Source organism: Heptranchias perlo, chromosome 12 (genome assembly GCF_035084215.1).
Source record: "Heptranchias perlo isolate sHepPer1 chromosome 12, sHepPer1.hap1, whole genome shotgun sequence".
Classification (NCBI taxonomy): Eukaryota; Metazoa; Chordata; class Chondrichthyes; order Hexanchiformes; family Hexanchidae; genus Heptranchias; species Heptranchias perlo.
Window position 1 is genome coordinate 50,690,959 of NC_090336.1, and position 22,766 is coordinate 50,713,724.

General features: G+C 42.1%; 1 protein-coding gene across 1 annotated transcript in view; it reads right to left on the reverse strand.

Annotated features, from left to right (window-relative positions):
- Positions 1 to 5,304: 5,304 nt before the first annotated feature.
- LOC137327731 (growth arrest-specific protein 2) overlaps positions 5,305 to 22,766 on the reverse strand; it is a 161,214-nt gene continuing 143,752 nt past the window's right edge. The window contains exon 7 of the mRNA XM_067993536.1: positions 5,305 to 5,587. Within this exon, the coding sequence (XP_067849637.1) occupies positions 5,351 to 5,587 (237 nt within the window). The 3' untranslated portion in view covers positions 5,305 to 5,350. The remainder of the gene's footprint in view (positions 5,588 to 22,766) is intronic.

The following is a 22,766-nucleotide window of genomic DNA, read 5'->3' on the forward strand; positions in this document are numbered from 1 at the left end:
ATACTCGACCCTTTTGAACAAGGGATGACTGGTGGGAGATTGCATAGGAGCATTATTTACAATGCAGATATGTAGCAAAGGTCAAAGATGTACAGCTTTAAAAGAAACCTGCTTAGGTATACAAGAATCTACTATAGGAGCTGAGGTGAGTAAACAGTTCATAGCCGTATCCAACAACATCAACCAAGTCAGAAGTTATTATTACCTTACAATAAATCCATGGCTAAGAATGCAGAGAACATATTTACAGTTTTAAACCCTTTATAGTGCAAGTACAAAACTTGGTTGCCTTTAACAAAAATGAACATTGGTATTTAAACACCTGTCAATATATTGTATTTAAACTGAATCCTTTTCTGCTTTTGGGAATGCATTTGTAACAGGAGAGGGCAAGGCCAAATATTATGTGTTAAGCTGCTTAGTAGAAATGTAAAATTGGCTTGGAAAGGTAAGCAAGACTTGTTTTACACATTAACTACTCAAATAGGCTCGAGGGGCTGAATGGCCTACTTACATTCCTATGTACTCCAACCCTATGACCATTAATGCAGTTTTTATTGTAAATGAAATTCCACAAGAGATCTATGTTCAAGGGTTAAATATTTTTCATCCCAAACCTTTTACATTCAGTTAGTCTCTGAGAGGAAAATAGGACTGGCTGTGTTGATCATCAACTGTGATGGAGATATCAAAATATTTATGGTATACTATCAAAGATTTTTTGAGAGCAACGGAAACTTTATGTCAGCCACACAGGCTGCTGGGGATCCGCTATCTATGGAGGTCTCCATAGCTTGGGTACAGTCAGAGTTTCATTTATGCGACACCGGGCTCAAGCAGAAAGCTCCAGTCCTCTCCCATTGTACCAGTTGCCCACCAGCTGGCTTTATAGCTTCTTTGAGATTTGACAGCTTGTGACAATTTATAGGCTGTGGAGATGGATTTGCTGAGAACTGATATGAGAATGTCTTAATTAGGCATCTCTTCGAATTGATTTTTTTATTACAAAACAGTGCATTTATATGAAATAGCATATAAAAAAGAGTTTGATGGGAATCCCACATGACACCAACTATCTGACAGTGGGAATGTATGTCTCAGTGGGAAAAACAACTTATAACAGTCAAAAACGTAGTTATCAATTCATTATGATTTTAACATGTTTTTACTGAATATACTTCAATTTTTATTCTGCGGTTTGGTCAAATAAAAGAATTATTTTTTTTAAAAATCTGCACTATATTCTTGTGTCAATGTGTGTATGTGCAACCATCAAAAATCACTGAGACCTATGGAAAAGTTCCTGCAGCTTATTAGTATTCTGAATGATGATACGTGGCCAAGAACTGTTGCTGCTCAAACTGCACTGTAGATGCAAAGCAACATTCAAAAGCAAACTAACAATTTTATTAAATTCTGTTTAGCCTGCCTTCATAACAGAACAGTAAATATTGTCATTTCACACCACAAACTTTTAACAAAAATTTTGCTATAAAGTTTAGATATGCTCTTGCATGGTTCTTTGAGCTGTGTGATGTTTAAGCTTAGATTGTCAAACTTAATGCTGAAGACAGTGTGGACTATTAAGCAATTTTGCCAAGTTTAGCAATGGTAAAACAAAGATGTAGATGCGAATTCTTTTATTTTAACCATAGTATCTTGCTCATTATTATGCTCTTTAGCTCGCTGCAGCCTAGTACTTATCCTAGAATAATGTTTTATTAGCCCACTGTTGTGCAGTATCTGTCAATCCATTTGACAAGATGTTTTCCAGTCTTATATCCCATTTACACAGTAGCTGGGAATTCACAGTTGTATATAGATATGTATTTGTAGCTAGTCACTATCAAAAGCAATCATATAAATTGTCCAGAGCAAAATATCTGTATTTTGTCTTTCTATTCCACAGTGAAATCAAATGAATGGCCTGACTCCATTTACTCCTATCATTAAACCCTAATTGAAATGCTTTGTTTGCCATTATAAACATTGTGAATTTAGATCATTTTGAGTAAACAAAACCAGTGTATATCTTAAATCATCTCACTGAGTGCTGCAATGTGGAGACATCTGTGAACTCCACAATCAAATTGGCAATGAAGAATTGATCACTACCTCATTCAGGTGATTTTTTTTTAAAGTTTAAAATGTGTTGGTGGTCAAACTGCATGCAGGAGCATGCAGACTTTGGGCATATGCAGTTTTAGAACTGAAGAGTCCCATGAAAATTAGTCCAGTTGGATCCATTTGAAGGATGTCCAGTATACAAGCAGAATAATGGAACGGCTGTGCTTATTCAATCCAAATAAGTTGGTTTCATTGATGAAGCCAATGCTATCAAATGCTAAATGCTACATCCTGAATGTGGGTCTGGATATTACAGTTGGCCTCTAAACCAGCCTAAGCATATTGCAAAGATTTGATATTATCAACATATGAAATAATCCAACATTGGATTTATAAAGAGAATCTGTAGCGTGAAACCACAGAAAACCAGGCTACATCCCATTTTGACTTCAGTAAACCATTTGAGATTAATTACCTTACAGCTCTGTTGGGGTGATGGGGGGGGGGTCTATATAGTAGCTCCAGAATGGAGCAAAATACCTTAGTGATTTTTTCCACAGATACTGCCTAGCCTGTTGAGTGTTTTGAGCATTTTCTGTTTTTATTTCAGATTTCCAGCATCTGCAGTATTTTGCTTTTGATTTATTTTAGGATGTTTTTGGGGAGGGGGGCAATGTAAGTATAGTGTGAATAATTAAATCAATCAAAGATTTTTAAATCTAATTACAGTGCTGTTTTTTCACGTGTAAAACATCAAAGAACCTGCATTTGATTTCATATATCTTGCATTGTTGGATAGGGGCTTTAGGAGGGGTTGTAATTACTGCAACTTATGAAAGGAAAGCATTTTATAATTGGATTAATTCCATTCTGCATGATGCAGCTAATGCCTGCAGTTTAAATGAAATGAAACCTCTGAGGGATACAGTGATAATGTGTTAGCAACTGCTGTTCAGCCAGCAGCATTGGTAGTCTGCACTATATTCATGACGTCTGCTTTGTAAGTTTGATTTGTTCAGGAGACTAGGTTATTGAGAGAAATAAGGGTAATCCTTTATTTTAATGTATAGAAATGGTTATGCATCTGATGATTTGCTGCTATTTCTGCATGGTAGTATAATTAAAATGTTTAAATTTGTCTCAATAAGAGTAAGAGCAAGCCTCCCTTTTCTTAAACTGAACACATGGTGAATTAAATGAAACGTATGTGTACATTTGGGGAGAGAGATTTGATACCCTTAATCTTTTTAAACGTAGCAGCAAATTTGGACAGCGATATAGGCACATTGCTCATTTTTTTTTCTGTTCATTAAGGAAATGGAAAAAGCAGAGACTCATAAAGCAATAATTCAATGTGTGGGAAGTATAGCAACTTTTGTTCCTACCCTACTTTGGCTTCATAGCCAAGGAGTGCTAAATTGTAAGAAATCGTTCTGTATAAATAAATCTTTGGAGTAACAGCTATGCAACTATATTCATTTGAGTGTTTGTTTAAATAAATTCTGGTAATGAGCTACCAAAAGCATTTAGAGCCACCTTTTAATTGTTCTGACATGTCACCTCCATAAGGTGTCAGTGAATCACACAGCTTGGTTGCAAATTGTCCCTTCTGCACTGCTGTCACTTTCAAAGCAGCATGATGTTATGAGAAAGCGGACAATTTTGCATTGCACAGAATGTTTATGATTTTACTATTGAACAGATGGAAAGGAGAAAAAATCATAAAAATATTGAGGTAATGTTATAACCACCAGACAGATTGAGATAATCAAATGGTGCCAAGCATCCAAGTTTAGCTGATTGGCTGAAAAGGTCAGCCAGCTATTGAGAGCTTGGAATGCTCATAATTGGGAGGCAGCCCAAACTTTGAAACGGTATAATTATATGGATGACAGAATGGAGGTGGTGTAGTTCAGACCCCATTGTAATATTTTGGTGTTGCAATTTGTAAATATTCAGACCTTTATACTCAAGAGTGCAGAGTACTTAGCCCTTCTTGTTTGGTGTATTGTCACTGGTACAGGTGCACCACTAATTTTGGGGCAGAAATCGCTCAGAAATGAACGGTGAGCTCAACAGCGCTCACTGTTGTTAGTGGCGAAAAGGAGAAGCAAGTTCCGGTGTTCTCACATGCGCAGTGAAACGCAGAAATCCGGAACTTGCTCCTATTGGTTCACCGGCGATATGACAGCTTCGAATTAAAGGGACAGCGCCCGCTACAATCAGTGAAATCATTGAACCAGCACCAACTTGCTCATCTGCCCAGCTGGAAAGTAAGTAATATCGCCATATTTGGGAACGCTTAAAAATACCAGATCTAAACTAAGTTTTAACAGCGCGGTAAGTCTTAATGATGGCCAAACAACTAAAAATTAACTTTAAAAATGTGGAGTCTCATTACTCCTTATTTTAATACTTTTTTAATGACCAAAAACTTTTTTTTAAATTAAAAAATTTTAAAACTTTAAAAAAAATTTTCCCTTCTGTCTCTTTTATTTAATTCGATTATTTCTTACCCTCTTTTTTTCACTGTCTATAACTGTTTTTGCAATGATTTTTAATGTTGTACTTTTCACTTCCTGAAATTCACGTTCCAAGCCTGCAGAAATAGTTTCACAGCATGTCAAAAATGCTGTAATCTGATTGGTCGAGGGGAGAGATTGATCCTCTCTCTTCTCCCATGGGTCCTAGCTTCGCTGGAGCTAACGCTGGGCTTTTCACTTCCTATTTGAGGAATTGCACCCAGTAAAGATCGCGATAAGTTAATGGGTTAGTATAAATCTATGTTCGCCGCTCCAAGCAATTTCTGTCCCATTGTCTTTAACACAAAGCCAGTGAACAGCAAGGATTCGAGAGAAGCAGGATGTGTGATAGCCAAGCAACATGTAGAATGTCTATAATCAAAATAGGCACTGCTACAAGTTTACCACTTTCCAATCAAGGAATTTTCCTAAGGTGAAACTTAAATCAGTGAAGTCTTGCACTAATTTGTTGTAAGCATTACTATCCCTGTCAATTTCTCTAAAGTCCATTTACTGCCATTACATTTTGCCTCAGTCTGGTAGTAGTCTGCATTCTTTTGGCCCCTTTTTGGTTTCACAAAAACTTGTACAAAAAGCCCAAAGAGATCTTGGGGTGATTGGCTGCTTGGATTATTCTTGGCCTGCTTGGTTTGAAAAGGCTGAAGTAGCTAAGGTACAGGTTTTTGATATATTGGATCACTACTCAAAATAATAGAGTGGACATAGTTGCATAGTAAATACTGTGACAATCACTTTGTTCCTCAGTTACCACTATTATTACTTGCACTCTCTCTTCTGCTTCTATAATGGGCAGCTACCACAAGGTAACTATCAGGGCTCAGATCCTTGATCGTCGGGGACTTGTTAGGAATTGGAGAGGTCTTGCCATCCACTCTGGAAATCTGCAGCATCCGGCAGGGGTCATGCTTCAGCAGGTAGCCTTCAAACGTCTCCCATCCCCCTCCTACACGCACCATCACATGCTTGTTGTGCAGCATCTGCAATGCAAAATAATTGTTTAACAATAAAATCAATGAAAGGGTGTAGCATGGGTTGTACAACAGAACAGAATTCAATAAAGATTAAAAAGCCATGACTAATTTTTATTTAGGCATGTAGAAGACTGAAAGGCAAACATAATGAGCGAGCATAAATTAAGAATTAAGTAATAAACACAAATATCCTTGCTAATTTTGCCTGAATAATCAACATTATGGCACTGATTTAAAATTTTACAGGCAGTTGCTATGTACTCCCACGGCCATAAGCTATTTTTATTGATTTCATGTTACAGTCCCACTAGGTCATGCCAATGTAGCTGTTACGAGGGAAGGTAAAGCAGAATAAACTGCCAATACCAGCCCTCGAATATAAGAAATGTTTGATTTCTATTAGTAGTATATCCATCTTGTTCAAGGTCGCTACAAAGCAATTTTCAACATGTCAAATGAAAAGCCTTTTATATTCTATGCTACTTGGCTGCCCAATATTACAGATAAAACTGCAGAATTTTAATATTTATTAGTCCTGTTAAATACCCAGTATTCAGCCTTTCTTACATTGTGTAAATTGCTGTTTGTAATTTTATTGTGTTACGTCAAGAGAAGCATTTGGGAACCCAATGGACTTCCTGCAAATGTGTCATACATTTTAGTAGAAATAGCAAGAGAAAAATAAAAGGGGGAAGGTTTTGAATATTCATATTTAATACTACATTGAAGTTGGACCTGCTCCACATCTTAAGAAATTAACAATGCATAAACATTTAACAACTGATCTCTTAACTTATAAGACAGTGCAACATCTTAAAAAATAAATGTGTTAGAACATACAGATGTATACATGCAAGCTAAAATTCTTAATTGAAGTATAACAGCTACAAGAACATTTGCAAAGACTGGAAACTACTTAAACAACAAAGTCTGTACACTCGGAAGTTTTGTTTTCAGCAGGTTGTAGTGAGGGGCCATGCCGGGCTGCTACCTTTCACCACAAATGTTCTATGCAATGATGTATCTGTAACCTGTTCGAATCAATTGCACCTACATTCTAGCAAAGTGGATGCAGTGTTGACCATCATTGGATCTCAATTCAATAATTTGTGAAATGAGTGTCCATGTACTGCTGTAAACAATTTTACAACACCAAGTTATAGTCCAGCAATTTTATTTTAAATTCACAAGCTTTCGGAGGCTTCCCCCTTCACCTGACGAAGGGGGAAGCCTCCGAAAGCTTGTGAATTTAAAATAAAATTGCTGGACTATAACTTGGTGTTGTAAAATTGTTTACAATTGTCAACCCCAGTCCATCACCGGCATCTCCACATCATGTACTGCTGGACCACTTTATTTTGGTAATTGAATTTGAATGCCATTAACCAAATGTACTCCAAATATTAACCTTTCCAAATTAACCTAAACCAACAAAATGAGTATGGAAAAAAACAACAGCTGTGGAAACCAATAGTAGCTTCATATTAAAGAAATAATGAGGAATCATAGAGTATATTACAATGAAACTATTTTTCAAAATACATACCCCAAAGTCATTATATGAGCATAAAACGATCAGTGGACCAAAAGTAATTGAAATATTCTCTGTAGACCCACCAAGATTTATGTCAGTTGTTTGATTATGAACTGTGGCTTTGGAAGCCATTAAGAGTCAATAAACTGATAGACTCACAGCTATTGCAAATTGTTACTTGGATATTCTGTAAGAAGATTCAAGGGTTAAAAGGTCACAGATCTATTTCTCAGTACAGCTGGCACTTACTACAAATTATTACTTTTATTTGGGTTACCTTCAGAGGAAAGTGCTGTATCAGAATTTTCATTATGCAAAAGACTACTCATCATCATGTAATGTGTATTTAACTGCTGTGACTAAAAACATTCGACTTATTTTCCTGAACAGATTAATAGTAATCAACTAATGGACTAATCTCAGTCAGTAGAAGGATTTTCCTTTGAACAAGGAATGTCAGTTCAGTGATGAAAGAGTAATGAAAATTAATTAGCACGTCGCCAAATACGTTGCACTGCAGCTCAAGAGCTGTGGGACAGCCTTCTAAAGTAACTTTAAATGTAGTAGTATGTTTGAATAGACCATGAGTAATGTTTGGTATTTTTGTACATAGGTAAAAGAATAAATCAAGTCTACTCATTTATGGCTTTCAAAGAATAATGGATAGAGTTGCACAATTCAATCCCCCAAATACCAGAACAAAATCCAACAAAAAATGTGCTCACTCAAAAAAACACAGAAAATGATAAAACAATTTTTGAAAGTGATATGCATCATTGAGAAGCCTCCTTCTCCTGGTGAAGCGAGTGCAATAGTCATGTGTATGTTTCGCATGGACAAAGTGTGTGCCTGGGGTGGAGCTAGAAAACATAAAATTTACTCTGGGACCAATTTATATAATTTTCATACCTCAAACAAAGCTTGCATTGCTGTTAGTTCAACCTTTTAAATGCTTGCCAGTGTCTTTCCCACAAAATGTGCATAATGCATCGGGTGCACAGGCCTTCATGCCCAAATTGGCAACCTGTGCTCGCCAGGAGCAAAGCTCGATGACACCAGTGGAGTTTTTGTAATGTTTTCTATTAGCATTATTCATGCACTCCCAGTTCTGTGTTTCATCATCACCTAGCTCCAACCCTGTAAACTCTTGACTTTACCTGATGTTACCTTCCTCTATCCCCATGATTTCACAATGTTATGCTTCCTATCGCCTGACTCTATTCCCCAAATCTCCTGGCTCTGTCTTGGTGCCTGTTCTGTCTCTCCTTGCTTCCTGCTCTACCCTTATGATCTCCTTTTGCTGTCCAGGTGATCTCCCAGTCCTTTCTTTCCCTCACCCCTGGTTCTGTCTCTGCCTCCCAATCTCCTGAGCCAGCTGACTATCACGGATGCATGCATGATGCTGCCATTATTACAACATAACAATTATTCTGCTTCCTCTACCAATAATACAATACATTTTAAACTTTAACTATTTTAATTGAAATCACTGAGCTGCTACAATCAGTACCACTATTTGTTTTGCATTATTTATATTTAAGAAAGTTTCAGGCTGGATGTTTAGTATATTATTACAGATATGATAATATGCAGACAGCCATCTACCCTTATTTAAAATAGAAAAAAAAGTTTATTTTCAAATCTGGGGCTTTTATCATGTTCAGGGCTAGACTGTAGTTTCCATAAGTAGACTGAGTATCGTATGAATTGAAACATGCATCTTTATTCTCTGTCATGCATGGATTAGTGCAGCCTGGATAAATCATATACTGGAGACGACTTGGGATGCCAACCACGTTCTCCTATAAGCTCAGAAGGCAGAAAAGTAATATGCCTCTACTCCATTGCCAATATGATAGTTCAGATTTATTTACAGATAAACTTACATTAAAAGCAGAAAGATACACCGGATACTAATATATTACAATAACTAAAATTACATTACACATAAACAGGGTTGACTGCTTGAAACAAAAGAAACGGAGTCTGAAATTCTTACAGTGCCTCTAGGCAAAGCTCTTGGAAACACAAGGTGTGATTTTCAACTGCCAGCTGCTTGTTTCTCACCTGAAAAATGGGCAGTCGGTAGATGAAAATCAGATGGGGCACTTAAGCCACTCCAATGATGCCCATGCCCGCCTGGCGCAATTTTCAGGTGGGTCTGTAAAAGGGCAAGCAGTATGCTAGTCTGTTTTAGGCGGGAGGCTGCTTAATTAAGCAAATAGGGGTCGATGCCAATGGCAGGACTCTGACTGCAATTTTCAGGTACAAATGGGTGGAGTGTGCGCTACACGTGCTCTTATCATGTGTACCAGGTGTTGAGCGGTCTAACTAGTGGTTCTTAAAGGGACTGCTAATGACCGCTCAAGAAAAGTACCCAGAATTGTTTTTGCAAGAATTTTTGTGAGGCCAGAAGGAGCATTGGTGCTGCTCCTGGCTCCACAAAAATACAGTGCACTGCAGCTGGCCCGCACTCAATCCCTCGACTGCCCCCTGCCTGATCTGCTGGCTGGCTCAGTGTGGGAGCTGGCCAATTTCGCTCCCTCTCAGAACCAGTAAGCTGTCCGTTTGGCACCTACAGCTCTCCAGCGGCATTCAAATGAGGCCTTAACCTGAAACTGGTTCAGGCCTTCCGACGCCAGCTTTGGGTGGGTAGGGTGGCCACTTTGCTGACTTTGTGCGCGTTTTGGACTGAAGTCGAATTTTCTACCCACAATCTCTGATGTTAATTGCATAAAACAAATCTTTAGGGATTTACAGACCCTAGAATGGTGAATAGACCATTAATGATCCTAAGAGGGTCCCTGGATCATAAATGGTTCCTTTCTTTTATTGTCAAAGTACAACTGTGGGAAGATGACATCTTCTGTCAGCTACAAGTGAATTAGCTCTCAAGCTAATAATGGTAGCTTAGGCCATGACAGTGGTGACAATCCAAGATCATACTTTACAATAGATTCCTAAATTGCTAAATTTATCCTGTGGAATTTCTTTCCTGTCAAGCGATTTCTTTTGAAGTAGTCAAGCAATCAAAATATTAACATATGTGACTTTTTTCATACTGGGCTTCATACCTGATCAGACCAGAAATTATAACTCCATCAGATATGCTCCATACATTAATAACTTTAAACTTTTTTTGCACCCATCAAAGGGTATTGATTACCTGTTATCTTTTCCTGCAAATTGAGTCTTCCATTTCATAACTTAGTAAGGAGACAGCACCCTCCATTTTGAACCTAGCTATTTTAAAATCACATGAAATAAAGACAGAACATTTTGTTTTGTTCTAACGCTGGGCTTAGATTTTAAGTAAATAAAATAGCGGAGAAGAAAGCTTGGGATATTTGAATAAAATGGACACTTACTCTTCAAATATGAGCATGTATGTTTCCAATCTAAAGGGATTTATTGTCATGGAAACAAAGCATAGTCCTGTATATCATTATGAAAATTAATTTTGCCACAGCATGCAGTCAATAAATCAAAATTAATTTCTTTAGTTCTGATCCAAATCTTTTACAGGAAACTCTCAAGACTGTAAAATAAATAATCATAGTTGTAAACCTGGATCATGTTAAAATGACAGTGAGCTAGAAATTGGGCCATGTAGCGCCCGTTTTTCAGGCGCTATGCTGCCTCCTAAGGTCCCAAAATGGTGTCTGGAATGCGCGTGCACGCTTCTAGTATGACGTGCACTGGACGCCATTTTGATAAAGGCATTTGTGCACGCACAGATAACGAGCGACAGCATCATGTAAAATAGGGAGAGTATGCGTTAGATCAGTGTGCAACGCTGATTAAAAGGGATAGACACCATCTTGGCACTCAAAACTCCAGCCAATGAACTTTCTTAACCACGAACAGCTGAACATGTCTTAGACAGCCTGGAGGACCCCCCCCACCAGCGCTATTTAAAGGAATCATGCAGGTTTTGCAGGTTAGTGGCTGGATTATTGCTTCTGGCTGCTGGTATAATTGTACGTGTTTATTGAAGCTTCCTATATTTGGATAGAGTTGCTAAGGTATATAAAGATTGGTTAGGCAGGTCCTGCAATACTGTTGGTGTCATTTACAACAGTGTGCTGAACAAGATTCCTGGCAACCAGGGGTGGCCTGCTAGGGCTCCCGCTGGGCATTGGACACAACTGGAAGGCTGCGCAGAGCGGGTCACGCTGCGAGGAGAGGGAGGAGGAGGAGGCGCAGGGCACTGAGCAGTAGGCCATATCCTATGAGGACCTTCATGGAACAATACTCTTAACTCAACATGAGCGAAGATCAGTGCATCTGATGGCTGCGGTTCACCAAAGAGGTTGTGATGGAGATATGCCAACTGCTGCAGCCACAACTGCAGCCTCAGAGCAGGGCAACGACAGCATTGCCTGTGGCTATCAAGGCAACCGCGAACTTTTACGGCTCCAGATCCTTTCAGGCCTCTGCTGGCGATATTTGTAACATCTCGCAGTTCGCAGTGCACTGCTGCATAAGGGAGGTCATGGCAGCACTGTACCAGCTGCGCAACAGGTTCATCACATTCGCACTTGACAGAGAGAAGCAGAGCGAGTGAGCACGAGGGTTTGCTCGCATTGTAGGCTTCCCTATGGTGCAGGGTGCCATTGACTGCATGCATAATACCATGCGTGCTCCACATCTCAACTCGGCCATTCTTTATGAACAGAAAGGGGTTCCACTCCCACAATGTGCAGCTGGTCTGCGACCATACACAGCGCATCATGCAGGTCAACGCCTGCTACCCTGGCAGCGGTCATGTCGCCTTCATGATGCAGCAGTCCAATGTCCCAACTATGTTTGCACTGGCTCAGCAAGTCGAAGGCTGACAATTGGGTGACAAGGACTAGCCCCTTATGAAGTGGCTCATGACCCCGGTCCGGCACACGCACACATACAGAGCAGGCATACAAAGAGAGCGATGCAGCCACATGGAACGTCGTCGAGTACTCTGTAGGCCTCCTAAAGCAACGCTTCCGCTGCCTGGATTGTTCTGGTGGAGCCCTGGAGCACTCCGCTGATTTATCATGGTATGCTGCAAGCTGCACAACCTCGCCCTTATGAGGGAACAGCGCTTACTATCGCCTATGCAGTAAGACCCTGAGCCAGAGGCAGAGGAAGAGGAGGATGAGGAGGAAGTGGTGGAGGAGGAGGGGGAGGAGTTGGGGGAGGAAGTGGAGGAAGATGCAAGGAGGCAACAAGATGCACAGGCCCTGTCCGCCAGGGCTCTGTGTGCTCATCTTATTCATGAGTGATATCACTAACCTCAAAGACACCTCCCAAGTCACCAACAGTCCTAGACTCCCCACCTTTCCTCTCCCAAATGACCATCAAATCATTCTCCTTATGATTACACATTGCTTCCTCCTGCAGCTCATCGTATAAATAAAAAACACCACCAATTGCAACTTCAAATCCAAATTTATAACATAACACATTTATTCAAGCAGCAAACATTAGAAGATTCAACCTTGTGCATTCCCTCACTATGCCTTTTCCTTTCCTACTGCTCTTATGAGGTGCATCCCCAATGGCTGGAGCATGGTTGGGGGAAGGCTGCTGGCCTTCAATTGAGAAGCGTGCCGATAGCCTTGGAGGGCGACCTCGAGCAGCTCTGGGCTGGGAGAGCCCGGCTTCAGATTGCACCATCTCGGCATGGGCTGCAGCAATCTGGCCTGACTGGCTGACAGCCAACAGCAAGGGCACTGGCCGAGTGGCAGGGGTGGGTGCAGGAATGCTGTCATCTGAAGAGAGGACGGCAGGTTCGACTGACGTGGTGCCACTGCCACTCGCACGGGTCGGCGCCTCAGCACTCCCAGTGATCAGCTAGAGAATGGATTGCTGGAGTGCTGTGATGCCCTGGAAGCCCCGTTCCATAGCAGTACCCAAGGCCAGGATAGCAGCAGTCTGCGCTTCCAAAGCAGCAGTGTGACCTGCCACAGCAGTTGTCTGGGCTGCCACAGCATCAGTCTGAGCTGCCATAGCAGCTATCTGAGCTTCAATCGAAACATGCAGACCTTTGATGACATGTATTTGTGTTGTAATGGAGACCCGACATCAGTCTCTGCAACATGGTGGGTTCTAAACGTGTGCTGATGGAGGTGACTATCTGTTCTGTGTAGTTACGGATGGGCGTCAAGTTTTGCGCAAAGCCCTGCGCCAAGTTCAAGGTGGACTCCTCCATGCCCCTTGACATTGTGCGCAGGCTTTCTGCCAGACTTTCCAGTGCACCAAGCATTTGGTGGTGTACGCCCATCAGCCTTCTTCTGTAGCCTGGCCCATCGAAGTCATCATCTGACGCCTCGGCAGCAGAACCATTGTGCAGCCTCGCCCTCCGGTGAGCAGGCACCTGTGGAATCCGTTCCCCCCACCCCGGCTCCTGTGCACTTGTGCCCGATGTCTCCCCACGAGCAGATCCCTCCTGTGACCTAGCCTCTAAAGGACGCGCAGTGTCAGTATCTGAGCTGGTGGATGCGAGTGTCAGATCGAGTGACGGTGTGGCTGCGTTATCGGTGTCCTCCTCCTCCTCCACTACCTCGGACGGTGCCAGCTCCAGTTCTTGGGTATCTGCAATGACAAAGGGAGACGGGTTGAGTTGTGAAGCTGGGACAGGAGCAAGTGACATGTGCATGCTGACACCATCTGCAGCATGTGCATCAGAAAAGATTGTGGGATGAGGGAGATGTGGGAAACGAGGAGGATTAGGTATGCAGAGACCCCCATCATCGGGACCTCCAGCACCGCCAGTGGCCATGGCCGCAGTGACATTCCGCCCAATGATGCGCAGCACGGCCTCCTCCGGGGGGTGAGGACGTGTAGGCATGCCTGTCCTCCCTTGGGTCTTTCAGTCTGCCGGCTGTTATGCACCACCTTCTCCTGAAAGACAGAGGGAAGTGTGTCAGTGAGTGTCCTGCAATGTGTTTGGGTGATGCATCTCTCATGGTCGAATAGCTGACAGTGTGCGTGACCTGTAAGTGGTGGCTGTGTGGATTGCAAGTGTGCTACTATGTGAGGGTGAGATGCAGCATCTGAAGTGCAGCGTTACGTACGGATGGGCAATGTTTGTCGGTGGGTAGGTGAGGGGGGTGTCGAGTGTGGAGCAGTGGTGCAGTTGGTAGGATGTGCCACTCGGCACTTGCATTCACTCACCTTGACCACTCGTGTCAAATTATTGAACTTTTTCCGGCTCTGTATCCATGTGCGTGGTGCTATACTCCTGCCATTCACCTCCAGGGCCACTTCCTCCCACTGCCTCCGCAGCTGGAGTATGGAGGGTCTTCTGCCACCCTATGGGTACAGAATGGCTCTCCATTTCTGCACTCCCTCCACTAAAGCCTCTGTTGCGCTGTCGGAGAATCTTGGGGCACGTTCTCTTGCCGCTCCAGCCATTCTGCCTGTCATCCTGCACTGCTTCCATCCCCTTTAAGAAATGCAGGCTGTCTTTACCTAATGCTGGCCACGCCCCATATCGGGCCTCCTGCTGGTGCGTGCAGCCACTCAATGGCATGGGTAGCACTGGCTGCATGTGGAAATCATGGAAATGAGGATGCAGCACGAATCTTGCGTGCTGCCTGCATCGGTAACACTGGGCACGGGTTATCCGTGCACCACAACCCCTGTGCCCGGAATACAATTTAACTCCCACTAATTTTTACTTACTACACTATGCTCAGGAGAATTGGCCAGAATGAGTAAATTTGTAGAAAAGCTGTTCTTATGATTTATCAATGGTTTTTAAGGCATAAAGATCTTGCTGTGTTGTAATATTAGATTATATTGGTTCTGCTGTGTTGCCATGGCAATACCTTAAAGTGATGCTTGTGCTTTATTCCTTATATCCCCATTAGACCTTAGGTCCTGAGAGATGTTGGTGAGTCATCACTTTCCTTGACAGCATGTCCTCCAGCTCCATTTCCCCTCACTAAATCATTTATTGTGAAGGCATTAAGCCAGTGTTAAAACAAGCTGCTTTATAATACCATTAATGATAATGTTACAGTGTGACTATTTACCACGTGTTTAGTCGTTACCAACAGAAAGGCCATATATTTCTAATTATAAGGAGTTCTTGTGTGATAAATGGAGTACGCTAAAGGCATATTAACCCACAGGTCTGATCTAAGAACATTTTGTATGCATACATTTTTCATCTCATGCTCACATGGCTAGCAGCTGAAAACTCTTGGTGACAGTCTTTAATCAGTACTCTGCTTAATATTTCATATCTGCTGAACTGTAAAGGAGCACAGTTTTTCAATAATTACCTGCATTGATATAGGACTTTAACATAGAAAACACCCTAAGGCACTTTACATACAGTATAAATATATGTTAAACTACACATGCACTCCCCAGAAATAGGTTTTGTTCAGATGGTTTGTGACCTAAAAATGATGGGGTCTTGTGTACCCAGGGCCACTTGAACCACTAGCAATTTATAGCTTTTTTTTCAAATTACAGCATGATAGTAACCTGTATGGTATAAATAAAACAACTAACCTGGGAACAGTGGGATATATTTTTAAACTCCTGATATTTTAAACCCCGAAGCTTGTATTATGGGAATTACTTTCTACATTCTGACATTATTCAGTAATTATTTTCACTTCATTCCCTGTATCGTTTCAGTCATTCTGTTAATTATTTCACAGGTTTGCACTAATTTTCTTGGGTGTCAGAGACCCAGGATTAATATCTGGTACATAATGCCGCAGGCATTATATTCCAATATTAATCAGAAGTCACAGTTAGTGAGAATATAGTGTGACCAATAGAAGGACATATCAATTTTCAATGTCATCGTTGTGAAACAAACTAAAATACTTGAAACTAAATTCAGCAGAATATGTAGCAGCTTTAAAACTAAAGCTTACTGGCCACTGTTTTCCACATGAAAGCTTGATTGATGATCCACTGAGGCAGTACGTAGCATGCAGTGCTTGTGAAGCACTTGTTTCAGTAGCAAATATGGAGTCAGATCTACAGATAATCTCACTTCACTGTACCTCTCCTGTTTTGCTATTTTCAGTTTCCGCTCTGTGACTTGCAGACTGTCTTGTGCTTAATATATGCAGATTTTTTGAGTGTAGCTCACTGAACAGATATTTGAAATGACAGTGTCATTGTGTGATATGAAAAACTCTGGTTTGGAAATATGAATGTGTGCAGTGGCTTCTTTAGTCCACACTGATATCACTGCCCGTCTTTTTGCATGGGCCAGGAGAGTTGCTTAAATTATTTCTGATATTAGTTCCATTTTGGAAAAACACAGGAATCTTCAAATTGTATATATGTCAGAGTCCAGTGGTCACTATTACCTGAAGCTATCAAGATAACAAAGCTGCATAGTTTTCCACTTGTCTGACTATGATCCAGTTTTTGTCTCATTCTAGTTCTCCCAACTCTAGGAACTTGTAACCTTCATTTTGTTTTTCTCTTGGGAGCTGTGGTGGTTTAAATTTCAGATGCCTTTTTTATTGCCTATGAAAACACTCCTAGTTTATAAGAATCAAAGTCAGGGCTATAATTCTTGGCTCTTCCAGAGAAGCCTACATTGAAATTTCAAACAAAAGGTGCATTGATCCATATGAAATTCTGTATTTTTTTCACTATGATCTTTGATTCGAGATGTGCTTGCCTTGCCGATAATTTAACATAGCATTCTAAGTATATGAATGCACAATCTCTGAACAGATGGTCATCAATATAAAAATCGAACAAACCCCACTCACGTGTTTATGTAAATGTGAAGAATCTGATGAGCTCAAGTGAAATGTGATGTTAATGGTAAAGGGTGAAATGTCAATCAGTCAGTCTGGAGTTCCAAACTGTTTAATAGCTGTTTCTAAGAACTGCTGCATTCCCAAAATAAAGATAAAGGCAAATGCAACAAGTTTTTAATGAGAGGGGGAGAATGGAGAGGGGGTCCTTGCCTTATTGTGTATGTGGGGCGGGGGGGGTCTCGCTTTTTGTGTGCACAAGGGTCTTAATTTGTGTGTGCATAGGGCTCTGATTTTTGTTTGTACAGGGGTCTGATATTTGGGGGTTTCACATTTTGTGTCAATGGGAGTCTCCCTTTTTTGTACATGGGGGTTTCACGTTATTGTGGGATCTTACATTATTGTGTGTCAAAACTGAGACAGCCAATTAATGTTTAATTCTAGTTATAGGCTTGTACTGTGCAATCTCAGTGACTAGGAGCTTGGTTTTGACTTCCAAAACTAAGTTCCTTACAACCAGCAATAAGATTTCCACTCTTGTCCGCCGACCTAGACTTGAGTAGAATTCAGACTTCATAGGTGAAAGCAGTATGTATTTGTCCCAATGTGCCACCCAGTTTCCGTTTAAACCATATTTTAAACCTTCTTAATTTTCTCTCTAGGGAAGAAAGGAGGTTAAAGATCCTGTTTATAATACAACCCAGGTTGGACAATAATTATTTTGCTAATTTTGTTCTTAACCTTGTATTATTATCTGTTGTCAATATTGCTTGTATTTAAGGAAATACTTTCATGTTATAACTTTCAGGTTATGATTTGTGCTGAATGAGCACTTTGACTTCAAAGTGAGAGTTATGTGCTGTCACATGCAGAAGGGAAAGAGATTTAGCAATAACTCCATTGCTGAGGTATAATACAATGTAAGATTCATTAACCTGCTGTGGGAAAATCGATCAAATGAAACCTTACAGGTCACTGTTCAAGCAGGAGACCAATCCCCCAGCTTCTGGATGATGAAATAATTGTATCTGGTGGTGACATTTTTTATTCAATCATGTCACTCACAGTGGAACACTGGCGGTTTTCAATAACTTCAGAGAAAAGCTGAAGGATAAGTGTCACTTAAAAAAAGTGAGGTAGAAAGAAAATATTGCCCAAAGCAAGCAATTATTTTTCCAAAAAACAATAATTATTTAATGTTTTACGATATTACAAAAGGCTAATCTTTAAAAAGAAATCCCTATTGGGTGACTGGTAGAGGATACAAACAGACTACATCCCTTTTCTTGATTATCTTTAACAGTAGGACTAAAGGGTTGATCTTTATCTAAAATTTAACTAAGTTTGGTATCAAGCATTTAACCTAAATTTAATCTTAACTTGCAGTTTTCAGTTAGTGGTAAACAAGCAGCCTGAAGTGGCAGTTGGTCACCTAATTAATTAGGTGACTGGTTAGAACTGGTAATCTAATGTCAGCTGGGGCTGACTCAGGTGATTGGCATTCGAGCTAGCATAAATTCAGAAGGGTTTTGCTAATGCATGGAGTGAGGGAGCATGCAGCAACTACTACTACTACTACTGATGGAGTCTGGTTTCGGTAGAGTCTATAAACTGGGAATTTGGTGAGTGAGGGCATTTGGTGCAGTAAGGGGTGAGGTGCATTTGATTCGTCAGCAGAGCAGAGAGGAGTGTACCGAGAGTGGGTCACAGCAACAACAAAACAAAACAAAACTGCAGTGTGATGTCACAGGTAAGGTAAATGTAAGGAATCTTACAACACCAGGTTATAGTCCAAATGTTTTATTTGAAAATCACAAGCTTTCGGAGGCTTTCTCCTTCGTCAGGTGACGAAGGAGAAGGACGAAGGAGAAAGCCTCCGAAAGCTTGTGATTTTCAAATAAAACAGTTGGACTATAACCTGGTGTTGTAAGATTCCTTACATTTGTCAACCCCAGTCCATCACCGGCATCTCCACATCACAGGTAAGGTAGGTGGTTGGTGGTGAGTATCTCTTCTGTTTCCTTCCTGCTTAGGCTCACCACCACCTTCTCAAGGGCAATTAAGGATGGGCAATAAATGCTGGCCTTGCCAGTGACGCCCACATCCCATGAATGAATTTAAAAAAAAACTGTGGGCTAAATAACATAGCTTATAACTACATTTTTTTTTTAAATGAAACTTAATTTAGTTATAGCAAGTAGTGTTTTTTAGTGAATCAAGGTCTCTAGTGTAGTTAACATTCTCTAAATTAAGAGTAATTTAAAGGAGTAAACTCCTTTGTTGGCCAGGGGCTGCAGTAACCTGAGATTCCCAGCTGCTGACACTCAGGCAAAAGCAACTTTTGAACTGAAGTAACCTGAGTTCAGTCGCTGGCCTGAGCTGGCTGGAACTGGTTTGAATTAGCTAAGTTTTGTGAAAGACAAAGGAGATATGATAAGACACAAGTCCTTATTTAGAAAAGGAGTAATAAGGTAATGCTACCTAAGTCCTTGGGACAGAGCCAATGAGGTGAAGGCACAGACTAGGCGAGCATGCCTAAACCAACGGGAGAGAGAGAGAACACAGTTGGAAGAGATAAGATTCGGAATAAGAGAGAATCTGGGGCGTGGAGCCAGAGCGAAGATTCCGGAGACCAACCATCGTGGAAGTGGAAGAACCTACCTCAGGGACGTGGAGAGGATCTCAAAAGAGAGAGAGAACGGAACGCCTGGCCAGTGTCAGCTCTCCTTTTCGGGTATTATCCTTTATATTCTGTGACCACTCAGGGAGTGTCAGAGAAAACTAATGGGTGTGTGTTTAGATCCTAGTTTGGGTATAAAACTGTATAACCTGGTGCAAACTGCATGTCTATATCTAACCAGACGTATAAGCTATAGGTATATGATCTAACGACTCAAATAAAGCAAATTGAGAGTTAAGAGAGAATTGACTCTTCTCCTCTTTGTACTAAGCCAGTAACCGTAACCGGTGACCTCCGGTCAACACCTTAAAGGGAGTAACTAACGAGCTAATCTAAGGCAAGTCATGGCAGCAGAGCTCGCACCTGTGATATGCTCCTCCTGCGCTATGTGGGAAGTCTGGACACTACCGGTGTCTCTGGCGACCATGTGTGCAGGAAGTGTGTCCAGCTGCAGCTACTGGCTAACCACATTTCGGAGCTGGAGCTGCGGGTGGATTCGCTGTGGAGCATCCGCAATGCTGAGATTATCGTGGCTAGCACGTTCAGTGAGGTGGTCATACCGCAGGTAAAGATTACGCAGGCAGAAAGGAAATGGGTGACCGCCAGGCAGGGTTAAAGGACTAGGCAGGTAGAGCAGGAGTCCCCTGGGGCCATCTCTCTCTCAAACAGATATTCCGCTTTGGGTATTGTTGGGGGGAAATGGCTTATCAGGGGAATGCAGCCAGAGCCAAGGCCGTGGCACCACGAGTGACTCAGCTGCTCAGGAGGGGAGGAAAAAGAATGGGAGAGCAATAGTGATAGGGGATTCCATCGTAAGGGGAACAGATAGGCGTTTCTGCGGCCGCAGACGTGATTCCAGGATGGTATGTTGCCTCCCAGGTGTTAGGGTCAAGGATGTCACGGAGCGGCTGCAGGACATTCTGAAGGGGGAGGGTGAACAGCCAGAGGTCATGGTCCATATCGGTACCGACAACATCGGTTTAAAAAAAAGGGATGAGGTCCTGCAAGCAGAATATAGGGAGTTAGGAAATAAATTAAAAAGCAGGACTTCTAAGGTAGTAATCTCAGGATTACTCCCAGTGCCACATGCTAGCGAGAACAGAAGTAGGAGAATAGACCAGATGAATGCATGGCTTGAGAGATGGTGTAGGAGGGAGAGGTTTAAATTCCTACGGCATTGGGACCGATTCTGGGAAAGGTGGTACCTGTACAAGCTGGACGGGTTGCACCCAAGCAGAATCGGGACCAATATCCTCATGGGGGCATTTGCTAGTTCTGTTGGAGAGGGTTTAAACTAGTATGGCAGGGGGATGGGAACCAAAGATCCTACAGATAGGACAAATTCAGATCAGGAAACGGGAAGTAGAAAAGCAGTTAGTGACGTAGTTAGCGACTCAGAAAGGCAAAAGAAGCAAAGGTTAAATAGCGTTCAGCACAGGAATTTGACGGGGTTAAAGGGTATATACTTCAATGCAAGGAGTATTACAAACAAAGCAGATGAGCTAAGGGCACAGACAGACACATGGCAGCATGATATCATTGCAATAACAGAAACCTGGCTTAAAGAGGGGGATAATTGGCAGCTCAATATCCCTGGATATAGAGTTTTCAGGCAGGATAGTGCGGGTGATTTCTAAAAAAAAAGGAGGGGGGGGGGTAGCATTATTGGTTGAAGAATCAATTACAGTTGTGAGAAGGGATGATATGCTAAATGGATCATCAATTGAGGCGATATGGGTTGAGCTAAGAAATAAAAAAGGGGCAGTCACACTACTAGGAGTGTAGCCAATTACCGCCCCATCAGTCTACTCTCAATCATCAGCAAAGTGATGGAAGGTGTCGTCAACAGTGCTATCAAGTGGCACTTACTCACCAATAACCTGCACACCGATGCTCAGTTTGGGTTCCGCCAGGACCACTCTGCTCCACACCACATTACAGCTTTGGTCCAAACATGGACAAAAGAGCTGAATTCCAGAAGTGAGGTGAGAGTGATTGCCCTTGACATCAAGACAGCATTTGACCGAGTGTGGCACCAAAGGAGCCCTAGTAAAATTGAAGTCAATGGAAATCAGGGGGAAAACTCTCCAGTGGCTGGAGTCATACCTAGCACAAAGGAAGATGGTAGTGGTTGTTGGAGGCCAATCATCTCAGCCCCAGGACATTGCTGCAGGAGTTCCTCAGGGCAATGTCCTAGGCCGAACCATCTTCAGCTGCTTCATCAATGACCTTCCCTCCATCGTAAGGTCAGAAATGGGGATGTTCGCTGATGATTGCACAATGTTCAGTTCCATTCACAACCCCTCAGATAATGAAGCAGTCCGAGCCCGAATGCAACAAGACCTGAACAACATCCAGGCTTGGGCTCATAAGTGGCAAGTAACATTCGTGCCAGGCAATGACCATCTCCAACAAGAGAGTGTCTAACCACCTCCCCTTGACATTCAATGGCATTACCATCGCCGAATCCCCCACCATCAACATCCTGGGGGTCACCATTGACCAGAAACTTAACTGGACCAGCCATATAAATACTGTGGCTACAAGAGCAGGTCAGAGGCCGGGTATTCTGCAGCGAGTGACTCACCTCCTGACTCCCCAAATCCTTTCCACCATCTACAAGGCACAAGTCAGGAGTGTGATGGAATACTCTCCACTTGCCTGGATGAGTGCAGTTCCAACAACACTCAAGAAGCTCGACACCATCCAGGACAAAGCAGCCTGCTTGATTGGCACCCCATCCACCACCCTAAACATTCACTCCCTTCACCACTGGCGTACAGTGGCTGCAGTGTGAACCATCCACAGGATGCACTGCAGCAACTCGCCAAGGCTTCTTCGACAGCACCTCCCAAACCCGCGACCTCTACCACCTAGAAGGACAAGAGCAGCAGGTACATGGGAACAACACTACCTGCACGTTCCCCTCCAAGTCACACACCATCCCGACTTGGAAATATATCGTCGCTGGGTCAAAATCCTGGAACTCCCTTCCTAACAGCACTGTGGGAGAACCTTCACCACACGGACTGCAGCGGTTCAAGATGGCGGCTCACCACCACCTTCTCAAGGGAAATTAGGGATGGGCAATAAATGCCAGCCTTGCCAGCGACGCCCCCATCCCATGAACGAATGAGAAAAAAAACCATAGACCCCCGAATAGCGAAAGGGCGATAGAAGAACAAATATGTAGGCAAATTTCTGAGTGCAAAAATAGGAGGGCAATAATAGTAGGGGACTTCA